The sequence below is a fragment of the Seriola dumerili genome, unplaced genomic scaffold (assembly GCF_002260705.1).
Source record: "Seriola dumerili isolate Sdu_G_001 unplaced genomic scaffold, Sdu_1.0 BDQW01000155.1, whole genome shotgun sequence".
Taxonomy (NCBI): Eukaryota; Metazoa; Chordata; class Actinopteri; order Carangiformes; family Carangidae; genus Seriola; species Seriola dumerili.
In genome coordinates, this window is record NW_019174410.1 from 2,184,757 (window position 1) to 2,202,205 (window position 17,449).

Here is a 17,449-nt window from a genome sequence, read left to right on the forward strand (position 1 = left end):
TTAATTCGACACCAACAGTCATGTCAGCTGAATGATAAATGTATTTTATCTTTTATCTGTAATTAAAACCCTGCTAATGTGGCGGTGTTACTACGGCAACATTGGTTAATGTTAGCTAGCATTAGTCCCCGTAGATTAATTGGTATTAATGGTAAGTTAGTCAGTGACTAAAGTCCATTACAAAAGTACGATAACAAGCAGAGGCTATGGGCATTGCTGTTGTTGTGATTTTGCTATAGTATATGTGATTAGCAAGGCTGTGTTTTTAGTGTGTAATAATTTACCTATAGGTTACATGCTAATGTGAATTGACTTGCGTGGCTGAGCATTGTTATGAAGAGATTCCTGCACCGCTGCACTCGTGACACATCCGTCTGTATCTGACACAAGTACCAGATTCAAATACTGCAGAAAGCATCTATTTCCAGCGCACCGTCTTGGCCAATGCAAATACTGCAAGCGCAAAGACAACCATAGCTAATGTTACACCCACACCAGCTGCATTCATAGCTTCAGCAACAGAAAGGTTCGGGCCACATAGCTGAGCTCAGCCCCCTCCTTCAGGAAGTACTCCTACTTGTTTCAGCACTTTCGAACTTCTTTCAATTTCTTTCTATTTTAACTTTCACACCAACTGATGCCACTTCAGCTTCTTTCAGTATTTCAACCATTTCACATATAATAACATCTATAAGCATTGTAGAAAAATGTAAGTTTGCTAGAGCAGTGGTTCTCAAACCAAAAAGGTTCTTGGGGGTTCCCAGCAAAAAGAGGAATTATTTATTTTCAATATAATTTTAGAATTTATTTTAGTCATGGGTTTAAACACTCTCTGTAATAAAACATATAAAAGCAAAGATCTTATCAGATGGGTTCTGTGGTCTGATTTGTGTCAGTTTAGGGTCCTTGATGTGAAACATGTGGAAACCACTGTGCTAGAGAACTTGAGAGAAGTTTCTTCTACTAGTCAATATGACAAAGCTCTATCACAATCTAACCTAAACTTATAAAGCAATATTTCCTCTGTGTTTATAATATTATGAGAAATTTTCCACATTGAAGTTGAGAGATTAGGAGCTCTTCCCTGACCAGACGTGAGCACACAGGATGTCTCTCTCCCTCAGTGTCTGTGGATCGGTGACGAGCTGCATGCCAGCCTGATACAGACCATCCATCAAAACCCAATAACAGGAAGCAGCAGCGTCTCCTGTCACACCAGACGTCTGCTATCCCAGCGTTCATCACGCCGCTGCCTCACCAGGGGCTGCTGTGGATTGTGTCTCAAAAATTGTAAACGACATCTAGAAAATTCAATCCTCAGTGTTCAGATAAAATGTATATGCTGAATATTATTCAATAACAGAATAGAATAAAACTTCTCCTCTGCAATATGATGTCCTACTACTCCTCAGGGATTTGAAAGTGTTTCCGATGAAGAGTAGAAATGTGTAAATACATGCACGTATACAGGGGACAATACCAGGATCACAGAGGAGCGCAACTGATATCCGGCTGCCGTGTACCACATGTCTCGGTAACCATGGCGATGAGTTCATGGGGAGATTTTGGCAGCGCTCTAAACCTCCACCGAACACAATAGTTTCCTGCTCGGTCCGAGGAGGCATTACCCATATTAAACAGAGCCTGTTCACTCTGTCACACGCACTCTCACACACACACACTCACACACACACACATCGCCAACCCATAATCCGCTTTATCGTGACAAATAGGAGCTCCCAGTGCATCATGGTCAGACAAAAATAAGTGAGGCTGGGCTCCAAACAGACAGATAGCGACACAAGCAAAAGCTCTGAAGCATCACCGGTCCTGTCGCCGGTAACATCTCAAGTGGGAACCGCCTACACCGTCGCAGCCTGGTGATAAACAGCTGATATTACTGGATTCAGTATCACGGCTGATTTTAACAGTTCAAGTGTTAAAATCTTAGAGAAACTATTCTACTTCCTATCTTAGAAAATGCAGGGATTTCGTCAAAGATGCAGCTTAAATCCCAGTTAATGAAAAGCTCTGATTTAAAGACCTGGGAGATGGAACGTCAGCAGCAGTGGAGAACTCTAGCCCCATCTCCTGGACAGTCCCGCCACATATAGGATGAATTAAATAACGTCAACTGCTGAGGAATTACGTGTTGAAGGAGAAAATAGTAAAGCTTAGTAAAAAGCTGGTAGAAAACACAGAGCAAAACGCAGAGAGCACAGAGAGCAGTAATTACAAAAGCAGTAATACTGAGAAAAAAAAGTTTTTTAACATTTTCAGAGCAGATGGCAAACTCAGTGAGAGAAAAGCTTTTTATGCAGATCAGTTAATCCCAGAAATTATTTTTTTATGAAAGAAGATAAACCTTATTTTGATTTTTTATTATTTATGTCTGTTTTGCTAGGTGTCTGTCGGTCCTTCTACTATCAATATCTACACTGAAGTCAATATAATACATTTATTTACAGTTTAACACATTGAAATGTGTGATTTAAAAATAGTTTAACCAAAATAAAAAGTACAGATTCCATCAAAAGCTGAGATGCTGATTACTGCTATTCCACTCACACTAAGCTAGTTAGCATTAGCTTTAGCAGGAGTTTAGCTGTTTTTCTTTTCCTGTCCCTTATGGTTGGATTTAGATACCGGCTCATTATGGTGTATGGAAGTAATCAATAAAATATAATAATATCCAATAATAATTCAATTCAATTTGAGCTTCAACTAATGCTAGCTGAGGTTAGCACCAGTTAGCCTCCACCTCTGTAATGTTAGCTGTTTTAATTTACTCATACATTTGATCTCACTTGATGAAAAGAAAAATACTTATTATGGTTTATTTTGCAAAGAAATGCAAAAAACAAAAAACTAAGATTTAAGTTATTTCTTCGTCAATTATCACAATTTTTACCACCTGAGAAATAACTCTGAATAACAGAAATAACACCTGAGGAATAACTCTAGGGAGGAAAAACTGTGGGTATGTGTTGGAAGATTTTTGGATCTCTTCTTTCATAAAAGTTTTAGTTGTCAAGACTTTTATCCAAATGCACAAAAATGTGACGTTACCTGATGTGTAGCCAGGAGAGCATCGGCGTGGTCCCACCACCAAACACCCAGACAGTGAAGAAGACGATGAGCAACGTGGTGGTGAACATCATCTGCCGGGCGTAGGTGGCCGTATCCCGGATGGCCAAGGCGAACGCCATGGCGCCTCGTAAACCTGCAGAGGGTCACGTCCAAAAAAAAAATAATAACAATAATTATCTGATAACATTTACAGAGAAAGAAACAAAAGTCGATGGGGCTTTTTTCGTACCTGCAAACATCATCATGTGCTGGAAGTTTCCCTTGATCTTGTGCCTTCGACCGAGGTTGAGGAGGAAGGAGAGTGGGTAAATGTTGAAAGCTCTTCCGATGAATATGGCAATCTGACAGGCAGGTCAAGAAATTTTTCACTGAACAATTTAATGCTCGCAAGACTCAGGGAACAGGATGTCCTGACCCATGTAATAGATGAAAAATCTATTCCTACAATGACGTGATGTTGTTTTTGGGAGGGAAACAGCCCAAAAATTCACCACAGAGGACCTCGACTTTGACTTAAGAGCTACATCCATCTGGGATCAAGTATGGCCTGTCTACAGGGACATCACATAACTCTCCAATCAACTATGGCCTGCTGCTGCAGCTGTGGATGATACCCGATAGTCTGAACTGGAAGCAGAAATGTCTGATCGTTGTACAGCAAAAGGATACAAAAGCTCCAATGATGAAAATGGGGCTGAAAATGTGATTCTGGAAGGTGAACAGAGCCAAGCCCATGTAGGAGAAGATGAAATTCTCAGCGAGGAAGTGAAGGACCTCAAAGAGCTGCAAGGAACATTTAATACTCATCAGGTTTCAATTTAGACATGTACGAATACACAGCAAGAATAAAAATTTAAAAAAAAACACAAGAAGATGCCTCTAAAGTTTTGGGCTTACAAAGGGAATTTCACAGAAATGTTCTCACACTGCACTGCTTAAAAAAAAAAAAAAGGCCTGGTTCTCTGAGCTAAGCGCCTCATCTATTCCCTCAGAATCCAGAAAAGCCTTGGGAGTTGTTTTCTCTTTTCTCTCCCAGGCTGACAGAGCGGCAGACTCTCTGGCTGCCATGATGATTACAGAGCTCACTGCATCTCTGTGGCTCCGAGCGGGAGGCACAAGACACAAGGTCAAGCACACTCATATGGAGACAAATGACCACGCAAACCAGACCATTAAGAAGGAGAAAAAGAATTGAAACGACCTTTTTTTCTTCTTCTTTTTTTTTTTTTTTGTCTTAATCTAAGTGGAGTACTTTAACCTCGCAGTGAACTGTGCATGCATAGCTTTCTTTGACAGTGAAAAACCAGGATACTCTGAGCACTGATTCAACTGTCACACTGCGCGTTGCCTACATGCTAATCTGTACCCTGTCCTCAAGACTGAACCCCCTCTGGGAAACTAAACAGTCGTGTCAGGAGGGATGTCCTCAGACAGCCCCGATTAAGGTCACAGCAAGCTGATCATGGAGCCATCTGGCACTGGGGCCGAGCACCCGCTTCATACTATCAGGGGGTTCACAACCGCCAAATATAAATGGGGGGGGGGGGGGGGGGGGGTGTCTACATGTGCAGGGAGCGGTCAGATGCTACCTGCTTGGTGCGCTTTGTGGACTCTTCAGAGAGGTTGTTGTAGGTGTAGTGAGCCTGCGTGATACCACAGAACAGCACGGCCACCACGCCTGCAGAACAACACACACATATATATTGACGAGGGGTTAATACAATGACTCCATCAGACAGATTACATTGCACGGGTAGTCGGGATAATTATGATACGCAGTGGCACAATTCACCCACTCCAGTGATAATTTCCAGTCCGCTCAATGCTTTGCCACTATGTCATATATTATCTTTTAATTTCATTTCTGCACATCTGCTACATAATCTGTATTTAAGTCCCTGTCACATTTCATTTGTATAAACAGACTCAGTTCTCTGTGAACGGTTTACCGTCACTTAGTTTAAACTGCCCATAATTATGTCATTCAGCACAATCACTGACTGACTGACTTTTTAGCTATCTGGAAAAAACTGTACTTTTTGTTTTAACATGTAATGACTAAAGGGTCTTTTGATAATCCATTTCCTTTTTAATGTTCCATCATGTTGAAAAACAAGGTCCACACATTGACAAAGAACTAGAAGACGCTAAAGGTCACAGCTTTCGATCTTCTAAATCTGTTATAACTTGGCATTTTTTTCTATATGGTAAGACAGCTAACACTGGTTTCGTTGTTCTGGATTTTTTTTTTCTAGCGCCCTGCACAAAAACGTCTGGTGCTTACTTCCCAAACTGCAACCACTTCCCTCACAGCCGTGCCCCGATGCGATTACCTGTGAACCCGCAGGCCTCGGCCAGCAGAAAGGTGCTCCAGGACATGAGGAAGAAGAGGGCCGTCTCCAGCAGCGGGAAGCAGTGCAGCTTGGTGAACTTGGTGACGTGGAGGTGAAGTTAAAGAAAAACACTATAACACAGGCGCTGCTCCAAGAAACAAATCCATTTGGGAAATTAGACTTTATATATTTTCTAATTTCATTTCAAAGCATGCATCAAAGAAGGATATGAGAGCAGTGACGACTCCTGTGGCTGCGCCCATTACAAAGGAACCACTGAAAATACCCAGAAAAACCCCCACTGACTTGAAAAAGGCTGAAGCATCGAACATGTGCGTGTTTGCTCCACTGGGCTGGTAAGCCACAATAGACCTGAAACACAGAAAACATGTTGTGGCAGTTATTAATAGTTATATGTTAATAAATATCATAAATGTACCAATATTCAAATGATGTTTTGAATTGATTTGTCTCCTGAAGGGTTCGAATTATGGGGTGGGATTGTGGAGGGTCTGACCTTATATATCCTTCTTACCTGTCGTTTACTTTCTTATCGTCAGAGTTTCTGAAGTAGATGAATTAGTTAGTATTTACAGATGAAGGCTAATGTTAGCTAGTTTCTAACTTTAGCCTTACATTACAGTTTAGCTAACTAATGTAAACTAGTTTCTAAGCTTTACATTAAGTTACAGTTTAGCTAACTAATTTGAACTAGTTTCTAACCTTTACCCTAAGTTACTGTTTAGCTAACTAATGTAAGCTAGTTTCTAACTTTAGCCTTAAATTACAGTTTAGCTAACTAATGTAAGCTAGTTTCTAAGCTTTACATTAAGTTACAGTTTAGCTAACTAATGTAAGCTAGTTTCTAACCTTTACATTAAGTTAGTTTAGCTAACAAATTTTTGCTAGCTGATAGCACGCCCTTTCATTTCTAGTGTTAGCTTGTCATTTCGTTACCAATGTAAATGATACAAGTTAGTTCCGACCAAGACATGTTATTTGCTGATATAGAGTATAACAGCACTGGGACTTTTAACTACATCTATTACTCCGATTTACAGGTGTAACCGTTAATTAGCGCTATATTAGCGGTCGTTATCGTCGGCCGTTGCACAGCAAAGATGAATATAGTTCCAGAAATTACGTTTGAATTAAATGATGTTCGGGCGTCAGAAGAGGATGAAAGGGAGAAGCCTCGATACTTCAGCGAACACCTGAGGTACCGTGTAGACAAACTGTGCAGGTCAGGAAATGTCATTTAACTAATGTTAGCTAGCTGGAGGCACGCCCTTTCGTTACTAGCGTTAGCTTGTCATTTCGTTACCAATATAAAATGTCGTATATGATCTAATGTTAGCAAATAGATCAGTCATGAGCAGTGAAACAATGCAGGAGTAGTCAATTGATAGTTTATTATTTTATTTTAATAGTTAATTGTAGTTAATAATTTCTGTGTCTGTGGTGGTTTAGTTAGTCTTTTAGCTTTTTCATATTAGTTTTTTTTTATTTTTTATAGGCACCCCTTCTATTTTCACGCAGGAATTCAATAGTTTTACCTGGTTGGGTAATTCAACAATATTATTCCAAGGGGAAAACTTTGCACATCTATTTTGTGAGGCAGTTGCGTAGGAACAGGATGCATGGATCCAAACCATCTGACTTGCAACAAACCATTTATGAAGGTCTTGAACAATATTAAAAATGTGTGCCGAAGGCTAAATAATTGTATGAGCAGTGGTGGAGAGCAATGAAGTACATTTACTGTCAGTACTGTAGTTAAGTATAATTTTGAGGCACTTGTACTTTACTGGAGTATTTCAATTTCATGCTACTTTACACTTCCACTCCTACATTTCAGGGGGAAATAGTTCACTGAGACCTGCACTGTAGTGGGTTCCCTTTCGGCCTAGAGAAAAAGTTGACCCCCCCTGATTATCATTGTATAATTAGCACTCTGCCTCCTTATATTTATGGACACATCTAATTTTAAAAAATAATCTCTGTTCATTTATTTTAATATCTACCAAAATGGAATAAAATCCCTGTGATAAAGAAATCTGCAGTGGGAGAAGGTTGGAAACCTCCAGTAGAGGGAGGCAGAGAGCTGTGTCTCTCTCTCTCTCTCTCTCTCTCTCTCTGGTGTAGCAGGCGGGAAGGTGATGAGATTTGATGAGGCAAAAAAAATGTGACTTACGAGGAAAGCACAATGGCAACTGCGTCATTCATAACGCTTTCTCCAAACAGCAGAGCGTAGAGATCCCCGTCTGCATGGAGCTCATTGAAGATGGCCAACACCGTCACTACACGCAGAAATACAGATTTAAAAAGGCAAATTTCATATACACAGACATCTTCCGTTTCATTCTCTAATTCTCTAAAGTGACTGAGAGCGATCACCTCACCTGGGTCTGTGGCAGAGATGATGGCACCAAAGAAAAGGCAGTCAGTGTAGTAGAACTTGTCAGTCAGCTGTCCGACCACTTGCATCAGTTTGACCACACCGTACATCAGATTCCTGGAGAGCAGAACAGAGGGGGTTTGATATTGAATTCAGGACTGTAAATTGTGAAAAATGTGTCATTGTGACCATAAATTGTTAAGATCAGTTTTGTGTCTCGCTGAAAGTTTGTGCTGGAGTGTCGGTGTGTTACCCAGAATTATGAGTCATCATTTTCCAAAGCACAACTAATAAGGATTTATGATTAAAATACATTTCTGCCAATCAATAATATATGAATGTGTGTTATTTTTGGTTCTTTTGTGCATAATAGTCGTTGAATATCTGCATGTAAATACACCTCTTATTAAATCACTTTTTGCTTTTTGTTTTAATTTGTGTTGATTTTGTGGATGTTTCTATGTTTCATCTGTAGAAGAGAACTAAGAACTTGACATGACCTGTATATCTTATTTCCTCACTCTCTCTCTCTTTCCGCCTGGCTTCCAACCTGTTTGTTTTTGTTGTGTTTTGCTTTGTTTGTCTTTAGATGTATTTCCTTTTCAGTTATCTGCAAAACATGATGTAACCTTTATCCAACCCTGAGCGGGGTTGTGATTGATCAGATTTTAAACTGACATTTCATAAACAGGAAGTGGACACTTACCCAATAACGAAACATGAGATAGCAGTGCCCAGGAAGGCATATGTTATGATGGAGCCCAGGTTCCTGAAGAAGTGTCTCTGGAAGAGGAAAAATTGTACAAAGTTAGCATAGCTGTGTCATTGTCAGAAACTACACACATTCTCAAACTGACCACATTTTAGTTTACTTTTACAAAGCAAATGTCTGAAACAGGCCGGAGGTCAGTAACAGCCACGGGTGGGCGAGTAACTCTCTGTCAAACAGGACCAGAAACACAAACACAAATTCAGCTGTTTGACTGGTTATAAAACAAACAAGCAGCACAACACAGAGGCGTCTTCCAGATCACCGCCGACTCCCTCTGCAGTCTCAAACTAAAATGCTGATTCGGATTTCTGTAGTAAAATGTGCCTTTTCCTCAGTGACTGTCAGGAGTGATTTTTGTTGAAGAAAACATAAAAGAATGGAAGAAAAATACTGTAATGATTCTGGTGAAGAAACACACGACAGATCGTCTGTGGCAGCTCAGTTAAACGACACACAGCTAATTATACTGACATTTGCATATCCGTTACTCTTCTGTGTGTTTTGTTGCAATGATCTAAAGCACAAGATTAACTGAACGGCATCTGTCTGTGTTTCTTTCTACAGCTGTGAAAATGTTTTCATCAAAATGAACTCTAGTTGCAACAGATGATTCAAAAAGTGGTGTAATTTTAAGGCTGACATGACCTCCAGCTTCCTATTTCCTGAGGCTTGTTCAGCAAATTCCACTGTGAATCCCAACTTCACAAGAACATAAATAAAAAACCTGTCAAGACAAGAGCTAAAAAACCATAAAGAGTTTTTAAACAACCCAGTTAGGGTGTCTTTTACTTTTAGAAAATCTGTGCTAACCATTGGAACAGAATCAATCTAACAGTGACATTAATATTGATATAACTGATCAGTAGTGGATTGGTTAATTCATTTACTGACAGAAGATTAAGCAACAGTTTTGATAATGGACCAATTATATCAAGCAAAAATACCAAACACGTACTGGTTCCATCTAAAATATTAGGATTTGCTTATATCATTGTAAATTGAACACTTTTGGATTCGGGACTGTTGGTTGGACAAACTAAACTATATTATGTTATGGACTAATATAAAATTTGTTAAATTAAAATTAAAATTAAATTAAAAGTATAAATCTATAATGAAACTAATAATTTATATTAACAAGACTAAATCTTTATCCCAAATCCACGTTACATCCTATTTCTCAGCAGGTTTTTAGTACATACTGTAGTTTATATTGATCCAACTGAGTATAACCCGTCAGTTTTCATACTGACTACAGTTCATTCAGCTCTTCCTCAGAGCACATACAGGAAGGAAATGGAGGATCTTCACACGGCTATGAAAAAATAAAAATAAATTGTGGGTGTTGGTTGATTGAAAAAAAAAAAAAAAGCCATTTTGCTTTCTTGTGAAATCGAACTTGCATCTAACGAGACTCAGCTTGATGGTGGCACGTATTGCATCACTGTCTGCTGTAATAAAATGTTCGTGGTTATAAGATGTTTGTACACAAACCCATAAGACAGTGACAGTGTGTAGTGTGTACTCATATGTAGTTTGGGGCACAGCTTAGCAGCTCTGTGAGGTTCTACTCCTTCAAGCTAAATGCTAACGTCGGCATGCTAACACGCAGCGATGTTTAGCGGGTATAATGTCGACCATGTTCACCGTCTGTGTGAAGTTAGCATGCTAGCTAACCATTGCTAATTAGCGGGAAACACAAGGCTGATGTGGAATGTCGTGTAAAAAAAAGAAAAGAAATGAAGCTTTGACTTGGTGGTGGAAAGCAAAGGATCATTAAAGACAGTAGGGTTTATCTTCCATGAGGAGTGTGAATGTTTTCTACAAATTCTCATAGCAACACGTCAAATAGCTGCTAATTTTTTTCAGTCGAGTCGCCACTTCAGGATAACCCACCATGGCTTATCCTGAAGTGGCTCCACAAGGCCATTTCCTCTCATTCATCTGACTTCTCCTCGATACATCATCCATCACTGTCCGACTGGAGTCTGAGTAACACTCACAATGAGAACATGGATCAGATGTCACCACCTGTTTAAACACATATGCCTCTCCATTATTTCAAGGTCGGCACACTAAAGCACCTAAACAGGGAATGGCCTACCCATAATTGTCATGCATAAAAAGTGCCACCTGCTCTACTTGAATCTCTCACACTGTGTGGTTATGGATTAATAATGAAAAGCAGCAGAGGATCTCCCTAAAATACAACAAATCTGCTGCAGTACAACAATCGGGAGCAGAAACTGGAAGCATTGTCAGCGTCAGCCGTTTGTTCTTCACTCGCACAAACTCCAGAAAAGGAAATGAAAGACATCTGCTCTGGACTTCCCCTCCAAAGGGCCACTTATGTTCAGCGCACACCGTCAGCTCTCACAGCCGGGGCCAATGGGTGCTTTTCTTAGCCGAGCATATTGTCCAATGAGACAGCAGTTTGTGGCAGCAGATAACGTTCACTTGGGCCATGCAACAACATTATCTCACATGCTCATGTTACGGTGCAATCGTTTAAAAAATCAGCTTCCATGTAATCACACATCCTGAGCTTCACGCGCCACATCTCACCTTCTTCAGACTGTAGCCGGCGTGGAAGATGATAGGAGGCAGCAATATGTTGAAAAATACTTCAGGGTCAAAGGTCACCTGGGAGGGACAATAAAGAGAAAGCATTATTAGGGTGAATTTGAAACAGGCGGAGTTAAACTACTGATGTTTTTCTCCGTTACCTTGCGCAGCATATCATTCTGCTCCACGTTGTGAATCTCTCGGGAGTTGATCTCCCCTTTGAGGGTGTACTCAAAGAACTTGCCGCTGACATTAAGCAGCAGGGTGCTAGCAGGTCCTTCCTTCAGCGAGCAGCTCGGGGGGGTCTTGTTGTGGTAGCTGGTGGCAGGGATGCCGTATCGCAGGATCACACCCACCAGCAAACCTGAGAACAACAGAAGAAGAGAGATGATGAGAGTATGATAAAAAATATAGCCACTCTTTCATGGGTATAACCTTTTTTTTTAATTAACCAGCTAATGCGGAGGATCTACAATTACCCTAACCTAAATGTCACCGAGCTGAACACGTGAATTACTCAGCACAAGATCATTTTCCAGGTGCCGCCGCTCTACAAGCCCTCAGGATCAGGCAGGTGACACACAGAGAGCAGCGGGGCAAAGAAAGAAAAATGGGGAGCCGGTGAGCAGAAGCTTGTGGGGAGAGCAAAACCCAGGAAGAAATGAATGAGGCCGGGCAGTTAGAGAACATAAATCCTCTGATCAGACAGCAGTTATCTGCAGGAGACGTGGCGAAGCAAAGCTGCCGACACTACACTCACTGATTCCTCCTGCCAGAGGGGTAACCACAGACATCACACTCTGCCTCTGGCCTTAACCACACACACACACACACACACACACACACACACACACACACACACACACACACACACACACACACACACATATATAGACAGGCACCAGATAGTGACAGTTTTGCAACAGGCAACAACATCCTCAAATAATTACAGTGGTCACAAATTTAAGGTTCTTTCCAGCCATAGTGGGGACTTTTATACTTTTGGACCAGGAAAGTACCATAACAGGAAAATTAGTATCTGATAAGACATGGAAAAGATTTTTGAAAATGATACCACAGACTTGTATCAGTGTGATTGTACATCACTGATTTGACAAAAATAAGGTTTTCTCTTTACGCAGATAATCAGTATCATGACAAGGCTTCCACTGCGCAGCACTTTGATATTGGTGACAGCCCAACAAATACAAACAGTCTGATCTAACACAGAGCAGGTTTAAACTTCATGACATCAAACTGAACCCAACACAATAATATCCTTAAAGTTATAAGACGGAGACCTTAATAATCCAACCTGTCCTACAGATATGTGTGAAACACGTTCTCTATGTGCACATACAGTTTCTTGTTTTTGACCTCCTGCCAGGTCGTGACTCCCCGCTTGAGCTCATGGTCCATATTTGTGACGCTGAAAAATGGAAGTGAAATAAAGAGAAAAAAACCCCCAGCTTAATAAAAAAACAAAACAAATCAAAGTCTGTGTTTTTCATGTGAGATCTTTGGTTAATAAGTGACTGGCTGGGATCGCTCTGATAAACTGTGAAGGAAAACACTGTACGGATGTGATTCTGCATGTTGTTCTGAGGCATTAGTTCTGAAGTGGTTTAGCTCAGCGTGGCCTGGCACACGCTGTGACAGTGGCTTCTGCCTGATCGTGTCGTTTGATCGTGAATTCAGATGATAAACACAGACTTTGGTTTGTTGATTTAAGAGTTTTCTCTGCAAATTTATCTGCAGGGAAACGGGACCGATCTCTGTTGATTTCACAGTGAAGCGCTCCAGTTTACAGTAGACTTTACATGCTGCATAAATCTGTTCACTGAACATCCCATGCTTGTCCCTGTAGAAATTAATATAATGAACTCACTGGCACAGAAATACATCCAGACCCCAGCTGAGGACAAGCCTCCAGACTACTGAGCTTTCATTTTATAGCCTGTAACAAGCAAAGACCAAAGGTATAATCTCCCCTTTTTTTTTTTTAAAGATGAATGATGATTATATTGGTGAGATAGTCTTGTACTGACTGCACTCTGCACTGCTATTTAATATGGAGGATGAGAACACACAACACATGCATTACATGTATTGTTCCCTGTTTCCTACCCACTCTTTTCCCCATTACTCTGTTATGAACTTTGAAAGATTGACAGATTTATCAAATTTAAAATGTTTTACTGCACAAGGTATTCCTGGAGGGTCTTCTACAAGTAGCCTATAACCACCATTATATATATATATATATTTCATATTACAGTGGTGTCATAGGAGATAAAACAATATAAAATACATTAAGATCATTGTAATCTAATTGATACCACAGACACTGCATAAGTGCCTTCCCATATGTCAGGGCGCTGACTCCCAGTCAGTCAGAGATAAAGCTGCACATGCAGCAGCCTGGTGGAGAGTAGGCAAGGTTGAACAGCCCAAAGCACCTTCTAGAAATTAGCACCGGCCCAGCCAATTAGGAGCAATGTGAGCTGGTGGAAATGCGGAGGCGCCTCGGTGCATTTGTTCAGACTGAAATCATCTCACTGTCTCCGGGTTTTTCTGCTCATCGCCCCTGTGCAGCCGCGGCACAACCACCAGAGAGACTGAATCATGCTAAGCCTGCGGGAAGGTGGTGGTGGTGGTAGTTGTGAAGGAGACGGTGTGTGTGTGCGTGCGTGTGTGTGTGTGCGTGTGTTTGTGCCTTCATCATATAACCTCTAAAAGCCTCACCGTAAATCATTGCCAGCCCGGTTTCGTGAAGGAAACGGACCCGTCTGTGCTTGAAGAGCCAGATGGTGAGGATGGTTAAGGTCAGCAGTAAAATGAATGTCAGCAAATTAACGCTGTCCTGTCGGTGACTTTCCTCAGCCTCCTTCTCGGTGGCAAGTTCTTCCATTCCGTCGTCCTCCGCCTTCAGCCCTGACACCGCGCTCAGTAAAATCCACACGGACATCATCGTGTCCAGCGCCGCGCAGGCTCCTCTCCGCCTCGGCTGTCTGAGAGCGTCCATGGCGCAGGGTGCGGGATGCTGCTGCTGCTGCTGCTGCTGCTGCTGCTGCTGTCAGCACAGAGACTCTATGCCATGTCACTGCTGGAAGGTATACACAGCTGAGCCGAGCAGGGAAGCAATCCGGTGCTTTCAGACCGTAGACCGGCGAGTTCAACCTTTTAAAGGTACACTGCGCCTGTCGAGAGGCGAGGAGCCGCTGCACAGTGAGACTGCGCTGCCCTGTGGAGGAGACCAAATCACGCTGTCGCCCAGGCAGCAACCGAAGTCGACCGATTTCAAGCTACTGAGTCATTGTCCTGGGATTTTGATGATTGTGCAATTCAGTGCTTACCCCCTCGTCAAAACAGGAAATTCACGTGGTCTGTGCTTGGACGTTAAAACTCAGGCTTTAGAGAGAAAAGGAGGAGGAGATATCCGCTGTGGATCATGCGGCCTTGGGAGTGAGAGTAGTGGGGTGAGAGGTGGGTTTATACCAGAGGGGCACAGTAAGAGGGGGGGCTTGAGAAAGGGGAGGCCATTTCTATGCCACCTAAAACCTTAAAGCTGCACTAATAACTACTTTTATCATATAAATTATATTTTATATATTATTTATATTATATATATTACATTGGTGGTGGTTGGCCGAGGAAACTTGGTGCAGCAGATGAAAAACACATTAAGCTTATTTCCCTTTGAAAGATGTCCAGCAGTGCCATCAGATCGGAACTGGCAGAAACCAGCGGGACCCAGGTACACCCATCTACTGTCCGGAGAAGTCTGGCCAGAAGTGGTCTTCATGGAAGAGTTGCAGCCAAAAGGCCATACCGCCGACATGGAAACGAGGCCAAGTGACTCAACTATGCATGAAAACATAAGCACTGGGGTGCGGAAAAATGACAGCAGGTGCTCTGGACTGATGAGTCAAAAATTTGAAATATTTGGCTGTAGCAGAAGGCAGTTTGTTTGAGAGCGGTACAATAATGAGTGTCTGAAGGCAACAGTGAAGCATGGTGGAGGTTCCTTGCAAGTTTGGGGCTGCATTTCTGCAAATGGAGTTGGAGATTTGGTCAGGGTTAACGGTGTCCTCAATGCTGAGAAATACAGGCAGATACTTATGCATCATGCAATACCATCAGGCAGGCGTATGATTGGCCCCAAATTTATTCTGCAGCAGGACAACGACCCCAAACATACAGCCAATGTCATTAAGAACTATCTTCAGCGTGAAGAAGAAGAAGTAGTCCTGGAAGTGATGTTACGGCCCCCACAGAGCCCTGATCTCAACATCATGGAGTCTGTCTGGGATTACATGAAGAGACAGAGGGATGTGAGGAAGCCTACATCCACAGAAGATCTGTGGTTAGTTCTCCAAGATGTTTGGAACAACCTACCAGCCGAGTTCCTTCAAAAACCGTGTGCAAGTGTACCTAGAAGAATCGATGCTGTTTTGAAGGCAAAGGGCGGTCACACCAAATATTTATTTGATTTAGATTTCTCTTCTGTTCATTCACTGCATTTTGTTAATTGATGAAAATAAACTACTAAAACTTCCATTTTTGAAAGCATTCTTAGTTTACAGCATTTTTTCACACCTGCCTAAAACTTTTGCACAGTACTGTAGATATATATACTTATAATGCACCAAAGGGTTATGTTTTAAGATATTTTGTAGTGACAGACCCACAGGGAATTAATACCTGACTGCAGTTTCATTCAGATGATTGAGCTTCCTTCAGTTCATTGTTTTGGTTTCAGGCTGCAGTTCACTCTCACTGCTCATCAACCTCTTTCCCAGTCACAGGCAGCTAATGAAAAAGCTTTGGTAAATACACTTTACCCTACCACAGAACAGCAGACAAAAGTTGACTATAGAGGAGCATTTAGCAGCTATGTATATATATTTTTTTATTTTTATTTTAGAACAGTATCACAGCAGATAGAACAGTATAGAATACAGTGAGATATCTGTAATCTAGTTTATGATCCCACAGACATTATGAACACCTTCAGATATGTCATGGTAACTCTGTGCTAACACATTAGCCACAGCCACTTTATAAGACCACAATATGTCATTGTTGTTTTTACAGCTTCGGCTAATGCAATCTAATCATTTCAGTGCATATCCTTTATTAAAGTTGTATTGCAATGACTGACCATTAGTTGGGGACTTGAAGTGATAGGGTACATAGACGATGCACAGAGGGTGTGTATGACAGGGTGGTAATAGTGAGAGTGTGAGGGGGAGGGGTGGTCCTCAGCCCCAGGGCCCCCTGACAGGTTAGTCCAGATATGCCTTGTACCATCAGGTGCTATAACAGAAGTCTCACTGGTTTCACATTGATTTAACAAGCTGCTCTGGTGCCATTTTGCAAGTCATATATGTGGAGGAAGAAAATGTTGTGGATGTGAGAAGAGGGTGAATCTTTTTAAATTAATTCTAATGAACTCCTTTAACAGAGCCTTTACCCTACACCACCCACTCTGTCTTGTCTATATGGTTACACAGAACGAAAAAGGGTTGAACAGGAAGGCCAGGCTGCAGAGCATCTTTCACAGAAGCATGGTGGGGGATTACCTATTATTAGAGTGTCCTTGTGGCTTAAGTTGCAAGCTAATCTGATGTCTGGTTTGACTTGGTTTCATGTTATTTGTTGTTTTTTGTGTACGATTGTGTTGTTTTTAACTGCAACTCAAATTTTGCACATGTGTAAAAAAACACATATATCAGCACCATGATCAGAAAATTTGCATTATATTGCATGATATGAATTTGGCACTATTTTCACTCATTTTTATTTAATCCCTTGATATCATTATTTTTCATGAGAATTTTTACATGAACACTATGTATAAGCTACTGCTTGGTATAAAGACAACACCCAGAGGGGTGTGACAAATTTGTACATAACGGTGCGTTCAGGTTGTTCTGGAAAAATCTAGCTAGGTTATTTGATTTGACTTGGGTGGTCCTTCCTCCTATCCAACGATGAATGTAGTAGGCTCAATCTAATTTGAAAGCGCAATACTTTGTGATGTGCGACGTATAATTGTATTTCGCCACATAAAAAATGCGTAGGGGGAATTAATAACATTGTGTATGAATCAACATTTTATTTTAAACAGCAGCTATTATGTAACTATAAATGCCACACGAAATGGACACATTTAATTAAACTTAAAAACGATATCTTGTACGTTTGTGTTGTGCCCATAAAGACGCATTTTAATGTTTTAAAATAAAAACATGTTGAAGGGTTATCTTTCGTATTTGTACCCAAACG

The 17,449-nt window shown here is 41.2% G+C and overlaps 1 protein-coding gene across 1 annotated transcript in view; it reads right to left on the minus strand.

Moving 5' to 3' along the window:
• Positions 1-14,485, minus strand: part of slc9a7 (solute carrier family 9 member A7) — a 28,875-nt gene extending 14,390 nt beyond the window's left edge. Inside the window, exons 1-12 of the mRNA XM_022751474.1 lie at positions 13,904-14,485; positions 11,320-11,522; positions 11,159-11,236; positions 8,528-8,604; positions 7,826-7,938; positions 7,618-7,723; positions 5,654-5,795; positions 5,424-5,529; positions 4,680-4,768; positions 3,760-3,873; positions 3,320-3,431; positions 3,070-3,223 (exon numbers count right to left, since the gene is read on the minus strand). Coding sequence (XP_022607195.1) covers positions 3,070-3,223; positions 3,320-3,431; positions 3,760-3,873; positions 4,680-4,768; positions 5,424-5,529; positions 5,654-5,795; positions 7,618-7,723; positions 7,826-7,938; positions 8,528-8,604; positions 11,159-11,236; positions 11,320-11,522; positions 13,904-14,183 — 1,574 coding nt within the window. The 5' untranslated portion in view covers positions 14,184-14,485. The remainder of the gene's footprint in view (positions 1-3,069; positions 3,224-3,319; positions 3,432-3,759; positions 3,874-4,679; positions 4,769-5,423; positions 5,530-5,653; positions 5,796-7,617; positions 7,724-7,825; positions 7,939-8,527; positions 8,605-11,158; positions 11,237-11,319; positions 11,523-13,903) is intronic.
• Positions 14,486-17,449: the final 2,964 nt, after the last annotated feature.